This window comes from Nannobrachium achirus (genome assembly GCF_963921795.1).
Source record: "Nannobrachium achirus genome assembly, chromosome: 13".
Taxonomy (NCBI): domain Eukaryota; kingdom Metazoa; phylum Chordata; class Actinopteri; order Myctophiformes; family Myctophidae; genus Nannobrachium; species Nannobrachium achirus.
Window position 1 is genome coordinate 16,529,354 of NC_137833.1, and position 19,635 is coordinate 16,548,988.

Below are 19,635 nucleotides of genomic sequence, written 5' to 3' on the forward strand. Positions count from 1 at the left end.
AGGGGGGAAAAGAAGAGGACGGGAGTACAAACACCTGGGGGACCCCAGTAATAAAGTATATTGGGTTCAAGTGGCCAAAGAGCCTTTCAGGACAACTAATAATGTCACCTTTTGCATTGTTGGCTGTCTGTGTGACGCTTTGGTCAAGTGGTCAGTGACCCCACTGCTGTCTGGCCCTGAAACGAAGGGGGATATGGGCCATGTTTACTTCACCCCCCTGCTCTGTGTGCATTTAACAGGGACGTGCAGAGAATGTTAGAGAGGCAGGGGCTGAAATTTCTAAAAGGGCCTTTTGGTGAAAATATTGAAAATAGCAGACCTCCAAGCTCACAACTAGCCACGCTGCGATAAGTTGTGAGCTATAGGAGGTCGGCTATTTTCAGTACTTGATACCACACTAAACTAAAGCATAAAAAGGCAATTCTGGCATACAGCATGGATTTCTACACAGTGAGGGCAATTCTTTCAACATAAGATGCTGCATTTAGTTCCGGAGAGTTTGGACAAGGCGATTCTCTTGAATTCTGCCTTCAGATATGGCATGGAAAGAGGGCATTTGCATTTCTTTCACCATAGTAAAAGTAAAAACTGCATTCATGGTCTGGAAAGGGCACTTTTTTACAGACGGATTAAAGGGCAGGGGCTTAAGCCCCCTTTCATGTCTATGTGTGCACATGCCTGCCATTTAATAGGGTTAACAACCTCCAGAAACGCTACGTTTGTCTCTATGTCCTTGTTGCATTGAGGACTTGTAGTAACTCTGTCTGGTGGTTCATCTCTACCTGTTTAGTTTAGTTTGAATCCCAGCTGCTGGTATTAGCACTGAGGACATGAGTTCTTCATGGGATGGTGCTCTCTGGTTCTCTAGCAGACAGTTGTTGCCTGCAGTGCTGTGGCTCTGCGTGTTCGGGACATGTGCCTCACAGGAGATCAACTCACCGGTAAAGTGATCAAACACTATACCCTTCCATGTGTAGGGTTAGGGGTGCGTGTGTGAGTTTGTCTAGCTATACTTATGGGGACTAAACGCATGTTCACACAGTCACCTGCAGGGGACCACTGACAGTGTGGGGACAAAATAGTAGGTCCCCACAATGGTTAGGGTTAGGGTTAGGTTAGGGTTATGTTAGGTTTAGGGTTAGGTTTAGGGTTAGGGTTAAGGTTAGGGGTTAGGTTTAGGGTTAGAGTTAGGGTTCGGTTTAGGGTTAGGGTTAGGGGTTAGGTTTAGGGATAGAGGTTAGGGTAAGGCCACAGGACTTGCATACAAATTAATGGAAGTCTATGTAATGTCCTTACAAGTGATATAAATATATAGTGTGTGTGTGTGTGTGTGCGTGCGTGCGTGCGTGCGTGCGTGCGTGCGTGCGCGCGTGCGCGCGCGCGTGCGCGCGTGCGTGCGTGCGTGCGTGCGTGTGTTTTGCTTTACTGGAGTATTTCGGGTTCTCATTACTTTTACTTATATTCCACGTTACCAGTTACTTTGTAGATTTTGATTAGTAATACAAAACATAGACCTACGTTAACCACGTCAGTGTTATATACATTTTGTCCATTTGAAAATTGAACACACAAAAAAAACACATGATATGGGGGGAGGGTCGATCCCCAGATGACAGTGTGAAGTGAACTTATTTTAAGACCACTATTGCATTAAAAGTAATCAACAAACTATATAGGCTACTGTAAAAACTGGTAGAACGGCCCACTATATTAATCTGTGGAACTAGCCTGGGATCGCTTCCAATTTCGGGCTTTTGATCCGGTCGGGAGTGGATGGCGTCCTACGTCATTTTGTAGTCAAAACAAGTAGTTAGTGCATGCGCTAACTGGGTTAAAACTGATTCCGGTTTGGTATAGTTCCGGCCAAAGTGTAGTCCGTTTTGACTACAAAATGACGTAGGGTGTCATCCGGTCTAGACCGGATCAACCGACCTGTTTGGTAAACAAATACCAGGCTTTCCCCCAGAAAGCCTGGTGATGCGAGGTTACTGTGGAACAGAGTCAAACAAAATGCTAGTTCATATAGGATTATTGAGGGGGGTCTGAAAAGGTTGAGGACCACTCCAGTAAGGCAGGCACACCCACCCCTTCTTTATTCCTGTGTGTCTCCACTAGGCATGGCTGAGCCAGTTTGGCTACCTGCCCAAGCCCAGTGAGGGCATTGCCACCATGTTTACGGCCGAGATGCTGAGCGAGGCCGTCAGCGAAATGCAGAGGTTCTACAACCTGGAGGTCACCGGACAGATGGACGAGCAAACCGTCACGTACGCTACAGCGCCCCCCTGTTGTCAATAATTATTGACACCTACACTTACTGGAAACATTCCTGTTTATGTCCCGAACCACTTTTAACCCATTAAGACCTGAATGAGGCAGATTCTACTAATGGCTTCTAAAACTTACATTGCTAAATATCGTCACTGTCGGGCAGAAACCTATTATCTCCATTTTTCAACTTTTATGTGTTTTCTCGTAAATTAACACCCATGAAACTTGATCATACTTCAGCGTCACGCAAAAGCATCAAAAGCATCAGACCCGGCCTGGACAGCTGGCGTAGCCGTCTGGGCACCTATGCTGCTCATCCGCGTGTCACGGGTTCGAGTCCCAATCACGCAGAGACACATCACTAAACACATATGTATTATCTGTAATATTTCCATGTCATCTCTCCCCTTCCCTCAGAGCCATGAAGCATTCTCGCTGTGGTGTTCCCGACAACGCTGACGAGACTCTACCGAGCGCGAGACGGAAGCGCAGCGCAGATCGCGACTCTAAGTGGGAAAAGAATGACCTCACTTACAGGTAAAAAGAAAATGTATGTCTCCTCTGTGTCATCATTGCCCATGGTTGGTGGAAGGGCCTTTCTGTGTGAAGTTTGCATGTTCTCCCCCGTGTCTCCTAGGGTAAGTATACCCTCCCAAAAACATGCAGTAATCCTGGTCTCTGTACTGCCTATCGGCTATTTTCGGCAAAGAGGTTTGGTGTAGAGGAGAAAAAGAGCAGACTAAGTATAGACTACAGAGTGAAAGGTCAAGTTTTTAAGTATTGACAGTTCAAGTGGTTAAATATCTGAAAACACAAATTGACATGAATCCAAAATATACAGATGATCATGCTGTCAAACAATGAAAAGGATGTGGGGGTCCCTGCTTCATCTCACTCTTAACTAAGGGGTCCTTGGCCTGAAAACATTGAAGACCCCTGGTTTAAAGAATGAACACTCCCGTTTTATTCTTTGTTTCTCTCTTTTCCCCTCTCCTCCCGCCTCTCTTAGCATCATGAACCACGCACCTAGGGTTGGAGAACAGGAAACCTACGAGGCCATCCGGAAGGCCTTCAAAGTCTGGGAGAAGGCCACCCCACTGAAATTCCAGGAAGTCCCGTACGAGGAGATCGAAAAGAAGCGCCGCGGCGACGCCGACATCATGATCTACTTCGATTCGGGCAAACATCGCGATTGTCAATACGCATTCGACGGGCCGGGAGGGGTCCTGGCTCACGCCTTCTTCCCCGGTGATATTTACGGGCCGATAGCGGGTGATATGCACTTTGACGCACATGAGAAATGGACCGTCCTCAATCGGGACCTGCCGGGTAAGAGTCAGTGGTGGAAAAAAGTACTTTTTTTGTTTACTTAAAGCTGTGATGACACGCAAAAACAAGGTAATATATTGTTTGAATAATATAAATACTTTTTAAAATGATTATACAAAACGAACGGTTTTGGACATACAAGATTTCCACCTGACAACGACGAAATGTGAGTACAACAGTTTTCATGTCCCAACCTTCTTCTTGTTTCCTTCCTTCTGTCCATGCATCCATCCAGATTCCATCAATGTGTTCATAGTAGCGGTCCATGAGATAGGCCACAGCCTGGGTCTGTCTCACTCCAGCAGCACCAAGTCCATCATGTTCCCCTCCTACCAATGGCAGGAAGAGTCAACCTTCAAGCTGTCAAAGGGTGACGTCGAGCGGATGCGGAACAAGTATGGTGGGTTTGATACCTATCCAGGCCAAAATCTGGATAGGTGGGTAGGTGGGTAGGTGGGTGGGTACGCAACGTTGCATGTGGTACAAAAGAACAGGACCAAACACAAGAACAAATCCCATTGTTTCAACGGTGCAGATAGTCACTTAAAACGTAGCACAGATTTATACAGTATAACAAAAATAAGTTCCTGCAGAAATGCGTGGGCTCACTGAAAGCTAATACAAATAATTATGCTCAATAGAAATAGCATCTGAGAGGAATGTCTGTTCAAATTTACAAAGAGTGGATATAGTATCAGTACTTTATGTGATTTGTGTGAACATATTGATGTGTAGAATATAGTAGTGTATAAGCATAATGGGTTTAGAGACGAATACTGTGGCTGCCTTAGCAATCTTAGAATAGTTTGACTTATTGCTTATTTATTTACACGTAAACCTACAATACATTCATTTTGTCCACTGCATTTATCCGTCCTAACTATTAGGAGCAGAACTCTGTGAATAGATCGCCCAGGGAGATGTTAGGGGTTTGACGCAGGGCCGGGGAACGAGGACATTTTATTTCCTGCAGTGGTTCTCAACCTTTTTAGGCCACAATCCCCCAAAATAATCGTATTTGAATTGGAGAGGCATTAGGATAAATGTGCACGATGTTAAAAACGAAATGGAAGTGGGGAGGAGGCTTCACTTCCACTTTAACCGGATACTCACCATAGGTCTTACGTTACCCCAGACTGCATGACGGGAGCATTTGCAAATTGCCGGAGTCAACAGTCTGGCCACGCGAGACTAGGTTTATTTAGGCCATGCCTAGACCGGATCCCACAGCCTGTTTAAAACAAATAGGCTTTCCTTTCGTGGAACGCAAGGTTATCCCTGTATTCTCTCTCTCTCTCTCTCTCTCTCTCTCTCTCTCTCTCTCTCTCTCTCTCTCTCTCTCTCTCTCTCTCTCTCTCTCTCAAGCTTTATTGGCATGAGAAAGCATACGTTTACATTGCCAAAGCAGAAGTGTACACAGTACAATACAATCAATAAAAAAATCTCTCTCCCCTCCTTCCTTCCTGTCCTTTCACCTGCCATCGTCCCAGAGATGGGAGATGGGACGCCACTGGGAAAATGCTACTCTGGTAACGGCGAAAAGTATCGAGGGGAGGTGGCCACGACGTTCTCCGGCAAAACCTGCCAGAAATGGTCGGCCATGACGCCTCACTTTTCCGGCTGGACGCCCGAAGACTACCCAGAAAAGTAAGAACCCCTGAGCCAAATATCTATCTATCTATCTATCTATCTATCTATCTATCTATCTATTGTGGAAGTGAGTGAAATGAGACGAGCAGACGGAGTATGGGAGTCTCTGATCTTTACTTCCAAACAATTCAAGTTCAAGCACAGGTACCAGCACTTCCTCATGAAACCTCGTATCTCCTCCCATCAACCCCACAACCAGTGTCCATTCTGAGGTGAGATACCTCCATCTAGTGTTCACCACACAGGCCCCCCCAGAACGCTCAGAATTGACCTTACAGAACACATAATTATGCCCAAAATGCATTAACCCATCACAGTCTTACCAACCCCCCAAACCAGTACTACACCCAGTGTCAATAGTCTCTTTTAGGAGGTCTGACCACCCGGCCAAAACTACTGTATTTCACCGCCACCGGCAACATGGAAGGGGCAGGGGTCGGGGCAGGGGGGCGTCCCCGCCGCCGACGCGGAAGGGTAGGGGCCTCCATGGATGGAGAGCATGAGACGGGGGCAGACTTGGGTGGCCGGCCGCGACGTGGGGGCTGAGCCAGCTCCACCGGCTCGTCTGGGATAACGTGAGCAGGCTTGAGCCGATCGACTGAGATCTGCTCCTTATTCCCCCCCATGTCCACCACAAAAGTCTTTGGGCCTGCCTCCAGGACCCGGAAGGGCCCGTCGTAGGGAGCCTGCAGCGGAGAGCGATGAGCATCATGGCGGATGAACACATAGCTGGCAGCCATCAGGTCCTTCGGGATGTAAGACTGGGGAAGGCAGTGATGTGTGGGTACTGGAGCAAAGGCTCTCGCTGCATCCTGGAAGGCAGACCGGTGAGCTGTAGTGGACCACGGGGTCGAGGAACCCGGGAGGAACTCCCCAGGGACCCTCAGCGGCTGACCAAAGACGAGCTCTGCTGAAGAGGCCTGCAGGTCTTCTTTTGGGGCCGAACGCAGCCCCAACAGGACCCACGGCAGACGGTCGATCCAATTGCTGTCAGTGAGAGTGGCCCGGAGAGCAGCCTTCATAGAGCGATGAAAGCGCTCACACATCCCATTGGCCTTTGGGTTATAGGCTGTGGTACGGTGGAGCTTCACACATAGTCTCTCAGCCACCACGCTCCACAGCTCGGAAGTGAACTGAGATCCCCGGTCCGACGTCAGGTCCAACGGCGTGCCGAACCGGGTCACCCAGCTGGAGATGAGCGCCCTGGCTACCTCTGCAGTCGTTGTGGATGACAGGGGGACCACCTCCGGCCACCTGGTGGTCCTGTCCACCATGGTGAGGAGGTGCGTGAAACCCTGGGATGGGGGAAGCGGGCCAACTAGGTCCACATGGACGTGGTCGAACCGCCTCTCAGGGATGAGGAACGGCTCCAGGGGGGCCTTGGTGTGACGGTGTATCTTGGCCCGCTGACACGACACGCAGGAGGCCGCCCAGGCCCTAACGTCCTTCCTAAGGCCTGGCCAAACGAACTTGGCCCCCACCAGCTTCACAGATGCCTTTACCCCCGGGTGTGAAAGGGAGTGTATGGCATCAAACACCCGGCGGCGCCAGTCCGTTGGCACCATGGGGCGTGGCTGGCCAGTGGAGACGTCGCAGAGGAGGGTGGCGCCGCTGTCGTGGAACGCCACATCCTCCAGTCGTAGCCCGGTCACAGCTGTCCTGTACGCCTGAAGGTCCATGTCGGTGAGCTGGTCAGCTGCCATAACTGCATAATCAATGCCCAAGTGCACAGGGCTGACGTGTGCCCGGCGGGAGAGGCAGTCCGCCACCTGATTGTTTTTGCCGGCCACATGCTGAATGTCTGTAGTGAACTCCGATATAGCGGAAAGTTGACGCTGTTGACGCCCTGACCACGGCTCTGTGGTCTTGGCCATGGCAAAAGTCAAGGGCTTGTGGTCGACAAACACAGTGAACTCCCGGCCCTCCAACAGGAACCTGAAATGACGTGTGGCGAGGAAAAGGGCCAGGAGCTCCCTGTCGAACGTGCTGTACTTCCTCTCGTTGTCCCGCAGCTTCTTACTGAAGAAGGCCAGAGGCTGCCAGGCGCCCGACACCCACTGCTCACACACCGCCCCTACTGCATAATCGGAGGCATCAGTTGTAAGTGCTATGGGAGCAGCAGGAGACGGGTGTGCCAGCATGGCAGCGTTGGCAAGGGCCGCCTTGGAGTCCTCGAATGCCCCGATCCGCTCCGGGGACCAGTCGACATCGTCGTTGTCTTTCTTCCCTTTCAGCGCCTCATACAGGGGGCTCATCAAGTGAGCCGCGTGGGATATGAACCGATTATAGAAATTAACCATCCCCAAGAACTCCTGGAGAGGCTTGGTGGTGAGGGGGCGGGGAAAATCAGCAATCGCCTCCACTTTGGCAGGCAGAGGAACAGCCCCCTGGGGAGAGACATGGTGGCCTAAGAAATCAATGGCCAGCAGGCCAAACTGACATTTGGCCGGGTTCACAATAAGTCCATGCTCATTGAGCCTCTGGAACAGTTGTCGTAGATGTCCCAGATGTTCTTCTGCAGATGTGCTGGCCACTAGGATGTCATCGAGGTAGACGAACAAAAATGACATTCCCCGCAGCACAGAGTCCATGAGCCGCTGGAAAGTCTGCGCTGCCCCTTTAAGACCAAACGGCATCCGCAAGAACTCAAACAGTCCAAACGGGGTGATGACAGCAGTCTTGGGCACGTCGAGCGGGTGGACTGGCACCTGGTGATAACCGCGGACCAAATCGATCTTAGAGAAGATGGTGGCCCCTGCCAGGTGGACAGAGAAGTCCTGTATATGTGGAACCGGGTAGCGGTCATGTGTGGTGATATTATTTAGTCGCCGAAAATCACCACACGGGCGCCACTTCCCGTCCGCCTTGGGGACCATGTGGAGAGGGGAGGCCCAGGGACTGTTGGAACGGCGCACAATGCCGAGCCGCTCCATCGTGGCGAACTCCTCCCTGGCTATTGCCAGCTTAGCAGCATCCAAACGGCGCGCACGTGCAAAAACTGGCGGCCCCACCGTGGGGATATAATGTTCCACGCCATGCTTGGCGACAGCAGCAGAGAAGGTGGGGACTGTCAAAGCAGGGAACTCGGCCAGGAGGCGCTGGTACAAATCCCCTGTGGCGAGCATATTGGCCAGGGCAGGCGGCCCCGGCCCCCCCAATGTGCAGGGGTATGTGTCAAATGACACAGAGTCAATGAGGCGCCGGTTTGCAACGTCAACTAAAAGTCTATGAGCACACAAGAAATCGGCCCCCAGTATTGGCACGGACACGGAAGCAACAATAAAGTCCCAGCTAAACTGATGCCCATTGAAACACACAGTCACATACCTAGTACAAAACGTACGGATGGCAGTTCCATTAGCCGCATCCAGCGGTGGTCCATGTGCGCTTCCCAACGCGTCCGCAGCAGTCGCAGGCAGGATGCTCCTCTGTGCGCCCGAATCCACCAGCAAGCGCCGACCAGAAGACGTGTCCTCAATAAACAGCAGCTCATTGATGACGCCAGCACTCATAGCCGCTAACGAGCGCCGGCTCTGGCGTTTCCCTGGCTCTCAAAACAGCATGGTGGAATACAGCGCTTTGCCTTGGTGCCAAAACGGCGATGATAATAACACAGGCCGCTCTCATCTCTCCGCGTCTGATCCCTGCGCTCAGACACAGCAGCCACCGCTGGATCAGACACAGCAGCCACCACGTATTGGCGGGAGGCCAGCAGTATCCTGTCCGCCTCCTCCGCTAACCCCCGGTAATCCTTGGTGCGCACGAGAGGAGAGGTGGCCAAAGCCGTGCGCACTGGAGTCGGGAGTTGCCGCAGGAACAGTTGTATAAAGAGAAACGTAGTGTCACCTGAACCAAGCAGCGCCAGCATGTTCTCCATTAGTTCAGTAGGTTTACTGTCTCCCAATCCGTTGAGTGACAGCAGGCGATCTGCGCGCTCCTCATCGGATAGCTGGAACAGACGCAGCAGCTGCGCTTTGAGAGCGTTGTATTTTCCGTCTGCTGGTGGCTCCCTCAGGAAACCCATGACGCGGCGGGTCGTTGAGGAATCCAACGCGGCGACGACATGGTAGTATTTGGTGTCATCCACCGTGATTCCGCGGAGGTGAAACTGTGCTTCGATATGCTGAAACCACGGGGCAGGATCATGTTGCCAAAACTCAGGCAACTTGACTGTCGCCGCATACACGACCGGAGCCACGACTGCGTTATCATCGTCAGACATGTTCTATACTTAAACGTCAGGGTCACCACTGTGGAAGTGAGTGAAATGAGACGAGCAGACGGAGTATGGGAGTCTCTGATCTTTACTTCCAAACAATTCAAGTTCAAGCACAGGTACCAGCACTTCCTCATGAAACCTCGTATCTCCTCCCATCAACCCCACAACCAGTGTCCATTCTGAGGTGAGATACCTCCATCTAGTGTTCACCACACTATCTATCTATCTATCTATCTATACAATTTCCAATTATTTGGGACAAAAAGATGATTTTTTTCCTCAAACGAATTAAAGTAGTATACGAAAAAAAAGCCTCAGATTTAAAATGTGTTTAAATAGTAGCTCTGTTTATACTGTATGTGCAGTAGGTCTAGAGCAGGAGTGGACAACTTGATGATGGAGAGGGCCACTATGTCACACTCAGAGGGCCACAATGCATATACAGTAAAAAATCGCAAAAATAGCCGATCTACAAGCTCAAAACGTGTCGCAGTGCGACACGTTTTGAGCTTGTAGATCTGCTATTTTTGCGATTTTTGAATTGGAATCCTGAAAAGTAACATTTTATTTAATTTCCAAAGCATTTACAGTATATGTTCTTATGTTAACTTTATGAATTTAAATACAAATACATTGTGCATAAAAAAGACTAGTACTAGTCATTAAGCTACTGATATAGACGGGTTTCTGGTCCACGTCACACTGATGGGTCGGTACCAAAATTAGCCAATAAATAGAAACCATGCAGCGCTCCCCAAAACAACAGGTTTGGAGATTGGTGGGAATTGATTACATGATACATTCAGCTGTGCATTTAGTCTCAATGTTTGTAAACAAGAAACCGGTCTATAGACTGAAGTAATTAAAGCGGGTCATGTATGCATGTTTGGAATTGTAACAGCTGAAATCAATAATATCTCAGTATTCAAATATTAACCTGCGGGCCGCATTAAGTGAAGGTGAGGGCCGCATGTGGCCCCCGGGCCGCCAGTTGCCCATGTATGGTCTAATACATAATCACTTAATAGATATGTACACAGTATACATACATCCACCTAGCCATCTGTCTGTCTGTTTGTCTGTCCGTCTACGTACTTACAACCTCACCTACTGTACCTGCCTTAATATATTTTCTTTTTGTTAGGGGCCTGGACAACAACTACTGCCGTAACCCAGACAGTGATACGAAGCCATGGTGCTACACCACTGACCCTGGCACAATGTGGGAGTACTGCAAGATCCCCAAATGTGCAGCTACTACCAAGCTAGGTAGCCGTGACGATCACTTGAATTCATGATAACGATTTTAATGATTACTTTGTTTCTTTCTTCTTTTGTCCTGCCAGGTGGGATCAGTGTTGTTTCATTCTGCCTCTCCTTAAATGCTCAGAATGGAGGGTTGTAGGCCTACTAGAAGTTTGCGGCCCTTCGGGCCGCGTCTAGAGTTCAGGCCGCTGGAAAAAAGGTTTGAAGGTTTTGAAAAAACAAATGGTGATGCGATGACGTGGTGTATACGGATGTTACTGCGATTGAGGTGAAAGAGAAAAGTGGAAAGTTGTGAGCTAACTATTAGCTATTTTTGTGTGTGTGTGTGTGTGTGTGTGTGTGTGTGTGTGTGTGTGTGTGTGTGTGTGTGTGTGTGTGTGTGTGTGTGTGTGTGTGTGTGTGTGTGTTCTGGCTACGCCCCCCTCGGTTGAAATTGGATCCGCCGGTCCCATAGCTGGGAATACGAGCCAATGGACGGCGGTCACCGGTCACCATGGCAACGGGGGGCCAATGATAGAGTTAGGGCGGTATTCCGTGAGTTCTACCGACATACATCTGATCTACATCTGATCTAGCTATGAGTTGAGGTGGATGTGAAGTGGGCGTGAATGGGCTTGGAAGTGGGATGCGGCTCTTAGAGGAATGTATATGTCACGGTTAGATAGAGAAACTGTTAGATCGAGAAACGGAGCGCTCGTCGTGCGGCGCGGGGTGGAACAAGCGGTCGCTTTGAGCAACAACAACGTGGCGTCGGCAGGAATGATAGCCTCACCCCACGGAGGTTAGGGTTAGGGTTAGGGTTAGGGTTAGGGTTAGGCATAGTTTTACTGAGGTTAAAGTTGTACTATGTAACTTTTTTTATAAAACAAATCTTAAAATTCTCCTAACTATTAAATCACAAAAGTTTTAGAAGATCCGCGCCGTGAATTTCAGCCTGTAAAGCCTTCTCTATATAAACTGAGATCCTTGCCGTGGACCGGATCTCGCGCCAAAATTGCGTCATCACACTACCGGCCAATCACAGCGAGGGTTATACAACTGCCGGCCAATCACAGCGCATCTTGAAGTGGGGTCGCTAATACTCGCTATGGCAGCCATATTTGTTGTCGCCCGTTTGTACCATCCCTTCTCTAGGTAATTTCGCCTACCAGGCAGGGTGAAGGAGTCCGTATCTCTGGAATTACTGAACGCACAGGAACAAGGGACCCCTTAAAAGATAGATCTCAGCGAGGTGGAGGCAGACGCGGGGGTCTGAAGGTACGAAAAACGGACGAAAGACGCGGACGCGACCGCGGTTTGCTATAGGGCTAATGACCACTAGTTGGGCAACTTACACAGTATGGCTTTAAGGTTAGGGTTAGGGTTAGAGTAAGGCATAGTAAGCTAATGGCTAAACACAGCCGAGCTGGGCTAGTAAATAAACAAAAGAGAGTCGCAAACGAGTGACGTCAGCGCCTGCACTAGTGAATGGCTGACTGGCTGTTGTCGCCATCTGGTGGTGATTGGTGTGTGGTGAACTACAAAACGAGCGCTCTTACCACAATCTCACTGAGTTACCCAAACTGACTGTAACATATATATAAGATACCTATATTCTCCTTCCGGGCACAAACGTAATATATGGAGAACGCAGCAACTTGCCGTGGGTACTTTGTGGTGGAACATGGGTCTGTTCAAATGGTCATAGCTCAATAAGAAATGACACCTCCTTTTATACCGGCTTGCGCCTTGTGGACTAGCTGAGGTGGTGACGTCACCGAGAACGCTGAATCTAAGGCTGTCATGAATTTTTCCCATTCAAACAGGTGTAGGCTATTGTTATTTTATTTTTATTCTTTTTATTTGAAGTTGAATTCAGCACAGGCCCTTGTTTTTAATCTCTCCATCCATCTCTACCTCTCATTGTCCTGTCCACCTACCATCGTCCCAGAGGTACCCTGCTACTCTTGCAACGGCAGGAACTATCGGGGGACGGTTGCCACGACGGTCTCTGGCAAAACCTGCCAGAGCTGGTCGGCCCAGACGCCTCACCAACACACCCGTACGCCCCAAAACCACCCGCGCAAGTAAGAGCACCCGGCCAAATATCTATCTACAGCAGGGGTGCCCAAAAGGTATGATTAGCATCAAGAAGGGCCTGTCAGCTCCCTCCCAGCGTGACTTCCGCAATGCTTTGTTTTCCAGAGTATTGCACACAAACATCAGTAGCATTTCAAAGTTAAATAAAAACGTGCGAGGCAAAGAACCCGAAAACCCACAAATTGCATACAGAATGGGTGTAAGACCTTTTATCTTTCCCTCTCCCCACTATTTCCCATTAAGTGCGTTTGTCTTATGTTTAGTTATGGCAATAGATCTACATGGTCTACATGTAGATCTATGTAGATTCATATGATCTACATGCTCACAGCTAGCCAATCTACATGCTGAAATTAGCTGATCTACATGCTCACAACGCCTCGCAGCGCGAGGCATTGTGAGCGGTCGAGCTTGTAGATCGGCTATTTTCCCAATTTCTGCCCCTAATATTTGACAATTTGGCCAATGTTTAGTTTGTCATTTTCGAGGTATTAAAAAGTCAATTGTCATGTTAGAAATGTGCAGATACCCTCTATCTATACACTTAAACTTTGTTGGTTTGTTTACTGTTGAGTGAGAAAACAATGTTGCACATTAAGCTAATAATTTGGGGACCCCCCTGGGGGACAGGTCCCAACCCACAGGTTGAGAACCACTGATCTAAAGTATAATATTCATCCATCTAGACATCTGTCTGTCTGTCGGTCTCTAAGCACTTACCTACCTTCTGTATCTACCTGCATATTTCCACCAGAGGCCTGGACAGCAACTACTGCCGTAACCCAGACAATGAGAGGATGCCATGGTGCTACACCACTGACCCAGAGAAGCGCTGGGAGTACTGCCATGTCCCCAAATGTGAGGATACTCCACAACCAGGTAAGCTTGACCACTTGACCCGTTTAGACCTGTGTCCCATTCTAAAAATGCTTTCTAAAACCTAACCTAAGTTCTCTGAAAATCTTCAAATTTGTATTCAAAACAATGTAAAATTGTTACAGTATTATATGTATACAGCAACAACTAATGAGACACAGTGTTCCCGGTGTAGGTTACAAGACAACAGGTCTAACAGGATAATGACCTCATGACAAGCTAGAAAGCATGATGTTTGCTCTACCATATCACATTTCAGGGAAAAAAGAAAAGAAAAGATTAAATGGCATTACAGTAGCCAATGTCTCTTTAGAACAAAAATACATTGAAGAGAGACATTTGAAATGAATTAAACTTTAAAGGTTTGACAAGTTTAACTTGAAAGGGGACAATGAAATAGTGAGAGTGCAAAACAGAGAGCTGTGTACAACTGCTGCAAGAAGTAAATATTAGCAAATCAGGCAGTTGCTATCATCTAACTTGCTGGACTCACAGGCTTACGCACAGAAGTAGTTTGTGACATAGATAAACGTACTACACACATAAGAACCCCACCGATATCATCAAAACAGTGTGCCCATGCAAAGCAAGGGAAAAACACATTTTGACGTATAGAATAATGGATCCATATAATTTAGTAAACATTCTGCATATAGAGACTTCAGCTTCAACATTTTGATGATTTTATCTCGCTCATCTCTATGTTAAATGACATTTTCCCATTCAATGTAAGTTTTATCAATTTAAATATCTCAAAAAGTACAAAAGATATGGAAAACAATGCAAATACAATGTTAGCTGACATCCTGTAGCAACACCGGATGTTGGAGTTTCTAGCTAAAAGTATGAAGGAATAGACGGCGGGTGCCAAAAGGTGATAATGTTAAATGGTGAATAGAGGATAACATTAGTGTGGTTGCCTTAGCTGCGGGCAGCTGCGCAGCGTCGCGCCAGAAGTATTGATGCGCACAAAGTGTTGCATACTTCCATTGTCGCATGCTTCCATTTCCCCTCATGGGGAAAAACATGCGTCAACGCCTAGAAATAGAACAGCGGCGTATCGGAGCGGCGGGCGAGGCGTCAGACCCGCGCGTGCGTGCATCTGACGCCGCCGGTGTGGGTTAGTTCATTGAAAATAATGGGGGCGGCTGTTAGGACAAACGCCTTCCGCGGCCGGTGTTTGTTCCCCTTTATAGCGCCACCATAGGCTGATTTGAGAACTTTGAAGTAGCATTTCTTCCTCTGCCTAGTGGGAACGTGCGTGTCCAATTTCGCCAAGATTGCAGGCTGTGTTCATGATTTGAGGCCTTTCGTTCAAAACGGAGCAATCCTGCAAACTTTGTTTGGAAGCCAATTGTAGCCAATCAGGATGGAATATGGAAAATCTGACAGATCCATGTTGATCACATGACTGTAGAGATACTGTTTATCTATTTGCATGATTTGTGGACAAAATCTGTAGGAGTAGTGTACATGAAATGTGTTTTGCAAACATTTGCCTCATGGTGGCGCTAGAACAGGGCCATGTGAGAAATGTGGGGCAGAGGTTTGGAATTGACATCCAGGGAGTGTGTGTGCACAGTTTGGCTGCGACCGGGCCAATGGCGCCGGAGATTAGCTGTTAACAAACTAATTGGACACACAGACACATGGACGGATGAACGGACAGGGGGCGAAAACATACTCCCCTGACGGAGACAATAAAAAAGTCTATGGGAATTCTGAATGGGGGAAAAAAGCAACCCAGGTAGCATGTGTAAATGCGCCCATGAGGGGATATCTTACTCAGGGAGACTTTGACTCAGGGGCACAAACTGGGGACCTCCTTTTTTTGAGCGGTGCTAACCGCTCTTACAGTACGTCTGGCTTTGTGTGTGTGTATGAGTGTCCGTATGAGAACAGCACGTCCGTATGAGCACAGAACTCCATGTATGGAGATAACTAACGTCATGGACAGAGCGGCCCATACAAGGAGATATGCATGTGTGTCGTGTTTGATACCATTCGAAGTGAGACCAAAAACAACAAAACGTCTTTGTGAAGTTAACTCTCTCCATCCATCTGCTACTTCCTGTCCTGCTGTCCTCCTACCATGGTCCCAGAGCTGAGCTGCTACAGTGGCGACGGCATACACTTCCGGGGGGAGCTCGCCTCGACGGTCACTCGCAGAACCTGCCAGAGCTGGTCGGCCCAGACGCCTCACAAGCACGACCGTACGCCCGAAAACTACCCAAACACGTAAGAACACCGAGCCAAATATCTATCTATCTGTCTATCTGTCTGTCTGTCTGTCTATCTGTCAACATACTACCTACCTACTGTACCTACTGTACCTACCTACATATGTTATTATTATTTATTTGTCAGAGGCCTGGAAAACAACAACTACTGCCGTAATCCAGACGGTGAGAAGATGCCATGGTGCTACACCACTGACCCAGACACACGCTGGGAGTACTGCGCGGTGGACATATGTGAATTTGTTCCCGGTCCAGGTAGCTTAGATAACTTCAATAGACACATACAAAACAGAAAAAGTACAAAACTATGGCACCACCTCTTTAACTTTCTCCATCCATCTATTTCTTCCTGTCCTGTCCTGTCCACCTATATACCATCATCTCAGCGAAACCTTGCTACACCGGTGACGGCAGAAAATATCGGGGGACGGTTGCGAGTACGGCCTCCGGTAAAACCTGCCAGAACTGGGCGGCCCAGAAGCCTCACAAACACGACAACACGCCCAACAACTTCCCGTGCGAGTAAGAACACCTCAGCCAAATACCTACCTATCTTATTCTAGGGTATTGTAATTGATTGATGTTGTTCTGCTTTTGAAATTGCTGTTATCCTAGGTAAAGTACTATGTTCTATCTGTCTGTCGTTCAATGTTATATGAGATACTTAAAGTGGTTCCTGTGTTAAATAGCTGCAAGGCTTTCTAGGATCTCCTTTTAGTTGACCTTGTACCCGTGATTTGTGCTGTCATGAAACTGTACTTTTCTCTATTGCAAACTACTAATAAACTCTTCAATCGATCAATCAATCTATCCATCTCTCTCGCAATCTATCTACCCTGGGTATTCTGGGCCCTGGTTACAACAATTCACTGCGGGCCCCCCATGAACTGGGAACGCATTATTACGCATTATTTTGTGCTTTAACTATTGAAAAATAGCAGACATACAAGCTCACAGCGCGGCACAGAGTGCCACACTGCGAGCTTGTAGACCTGCTATGTTTTAAAAATCTTGAAAATGTCTTTGAATATTTAAAATCCTTCTAAGGTTTTTTGAAAAACCTGTTTCTATGTCAGTGGTGCTCAAACATTTTCATGTGAAGGACCCTCAAAATGATATGTATTTGGCCACAGACCCCTATCTCAAAATATTTAGTTCCAGGGACCCCCCAGAAGCAAAATTTGAGCTACACATGTTCGCTTATAAAAATACATATATTCGAAGATTTGCACACATTTTTACAACTTTTCAAAAATAGCAGATCTACAGATCTACAGATCTGTATCTGCAGTTTTTCAATATCTAAAGTATAAAATAATTAAGGCCCCTCCACCTTGGGCCCTAGTAACCCAGTACCACTTTCCCCCCCCCTTGTGATGCCCCTGCTTCTGCTTCTATCTACTACCGACTGTACCTACAAACATATTTTTTTGTCAGAGGCCTGGATGACAACTACTGCCGTAATCCAGACGGTGAGGAGCGTCCATGGTGCTACACCACTGACTCAGAGTCCCGGTGGGAGTACTGCGATGTCCCAGGATGTAATGATCCGTGAGGTTTGTGATGTCCTAATCTGTCAACGCCACTGCTTTAAACATGTTTCTGTTTCTTTCTTTTTTTTTTTACTAAAGGTAAAAGTATCAATACTGCAATGTAGAAACACAAGTCTGGTGTTAAAATGCATAAAACATATTTTGAAAATATTCATATTCACCAGTTGAAGTTGATGAAACTATAATTATGTTTTTTTTCTCTCTCTCTTTTTTTTCCATGTCTCCCTTAGAACTGCTCAACTGGAATCATGCTAGCAGAAGTGCAGAGGCCCGACCGATGGCAGATTTCTGGGTCTGATCCCGATGTTGGATTTGATTTGATTTGGATCTCTTTTAGCCATCGGCTTATCTTCAAGAGTCCAGCAAACACAATACATTACATCACAGCATACAATAATGATAAAAACAAGAATTACAGCATACATCCTATGGTTTTAACAATATTTTGTCAACAAGTGCAACCTTTTCAAATCAATATCATTCTTTTGTGAACGTTTAGCCCTTTTGCTGACACTCTCGACCGAAGGGATTTAGAACAGTGGTCCAGGGACCCGCACGGTTCCTTGATAGGGTTCCAAAGGACCCTTAAAAGGTCTGAGTTCTTTAAAAATTATAATTTTGAGAACCACCAGCTTACAAAGTGCAAGATACTGTAGGAGTAAATGTCACTCACAACATGATAATGTTCAAGTTGATTAAAAAGAAGAAAAGAAAATAATTATGCAACAAACTAGTATACGAGGTAAACCTAGCCTTTGTCTAAACAACATCAATCATTAGGTCTAAATGTTAGGCCTATATGGGTGTCCTAATTTTGTTTGGGCTTTTCCCCATATTTGAAAATATGAAAATACTGTACCTTAGAGCCGACTGCATCTCCTGTCATACTTATAGGGTTGCCAACTCCCAGAAATTACACATAACACATAATTGTTCCGGCCCAGCGAAAATGGACAGACAATTATGCATTTTGGCACCGTTATAACTGTAGGAGGCTAGGAGCCATTATGAGGTTAGCATATTGGTAGGTTGTAGTTTTAGTTATTGGACACTTGGTGGCGGGCTCTCAGCACTGGGTTAGTTAAGGGTCACAGGTGCAGTAATCAGTAGATTCAGATCAGATCACAGGACAGGAGGTAGGAGCCATCTTGACTTCCATAATCTTACCAAGCAGACACAGTAAAGGACAGAAAACCTCTACAGAAGCCACACTCCAATAATATATCATGGTATGTTCATTCCAAACTGACAAATACACCCCAAACCTGGAATTATCGACTGGTCATTCATCTGTTTATCTATACTGTACTGTGTTCTACTGCCTAGGATCACTCCTAATGCTACATGTGAAGTAATGTGCAACAAAAAGGTGGAAATTGCCATTACAATATTTAATTTACACAATATAAACACAACAGGTCTAACACCTGCATTAGGCTGTACTGCATTAAACTTACTGTAATATGTACTCTAAGTCCTATTCTATGATCACAAGAAAGATTAACTGCAATGTTCATACACCACAGTATTGTGCATGTATGTTTGGCACATTGACATTGGCAGTTATCCAAAATGTGAAAAAGTAAATAATAAAAGTAGGCCTAGATGCTTTGGAAACCACAGGACAGTTGGTATCTGCACTGGCAACAGGCAATAGCATTGCCATTAAACATCATGTTAGAAAGCACTGTATAGTAAGTATACTGTTGTTGTCAACAGAATGGCGGGGTCTATATAAAAGTGGAAAATCCCCGCCATTCCGATGAATAGAAGTCAATCTTCGGAATAGAGGGGTTTCGTAAAGGAGACCCGTCCCCGATTAGATGACCAGGATGCTCAATTGCATGATCAATTTGCTCCTGGGTTTGTCCGGTTCCATAGGTCTATATATTTATTTTGTTGGCAAGATTTGTTGTTGACCTGTTGGCAAGATTTGTTGTTGACCTTGGTCTTTGGATGTTGGTCGTGAAGCCCAGTTGTTTGCTGTGTTTGTGAAATCTATTGGTCTTTCATTTCGAGTGTTCCTGAGATCAGTGCCAAATCATCTCCAAAGTCGAGGTCTTAGTACTTTGATACACCTTGTGAAGTAACCAGGGTCATGGTGCCACCCTTTTCACATTGGCCTGTTATAGCACCACCAGCAGATAAACTTTTG

The 19,635-nt window shown here is 47.1% G+C and overlaps 1 protein-coding gene across 1 annotated transcript; it reads left to right on the top strand.

The window, feature by feature from the left end:
- The first annotated feature begins 726 nt into the window (after positions 1 to 726).
- Positions 727 to 19,100, top strand: LOC308296837 (plasminogen-like). Its single transcript, XM_080740177.1, has 14 exons — positions 727 to 941; positions 2,116 to 2,264; positions 2,686 to 2,805; positions 3,278 to 3,597; positions 3,833 to 3,997; positions 5,088 to 5,244; positions 10,611 to 10,735; positions 12,663 to 12,798; positions 13,566 to 13,690; positions 15,790 to 15,925; positions 16,055 to 16,182; positions 16,314 to 16,449; positions 17,365 to 17,483; positions 17,711 to 19,100. The coding sequence occupies exons 1-13, from the start codon at positions 831 to 833 to the stop codon at positions 17,480 to 17,482; spliced, it is 1,926 nt and encodes a 641-aa protein (XP_080596303.1). The 5' UTR covers positions 727 to 830; the 3' UTR covers position 17,483; positions 17,711 to 19,100.
- Positions 19,101 to 19,635: the final 535 nt, after the last annotated feature.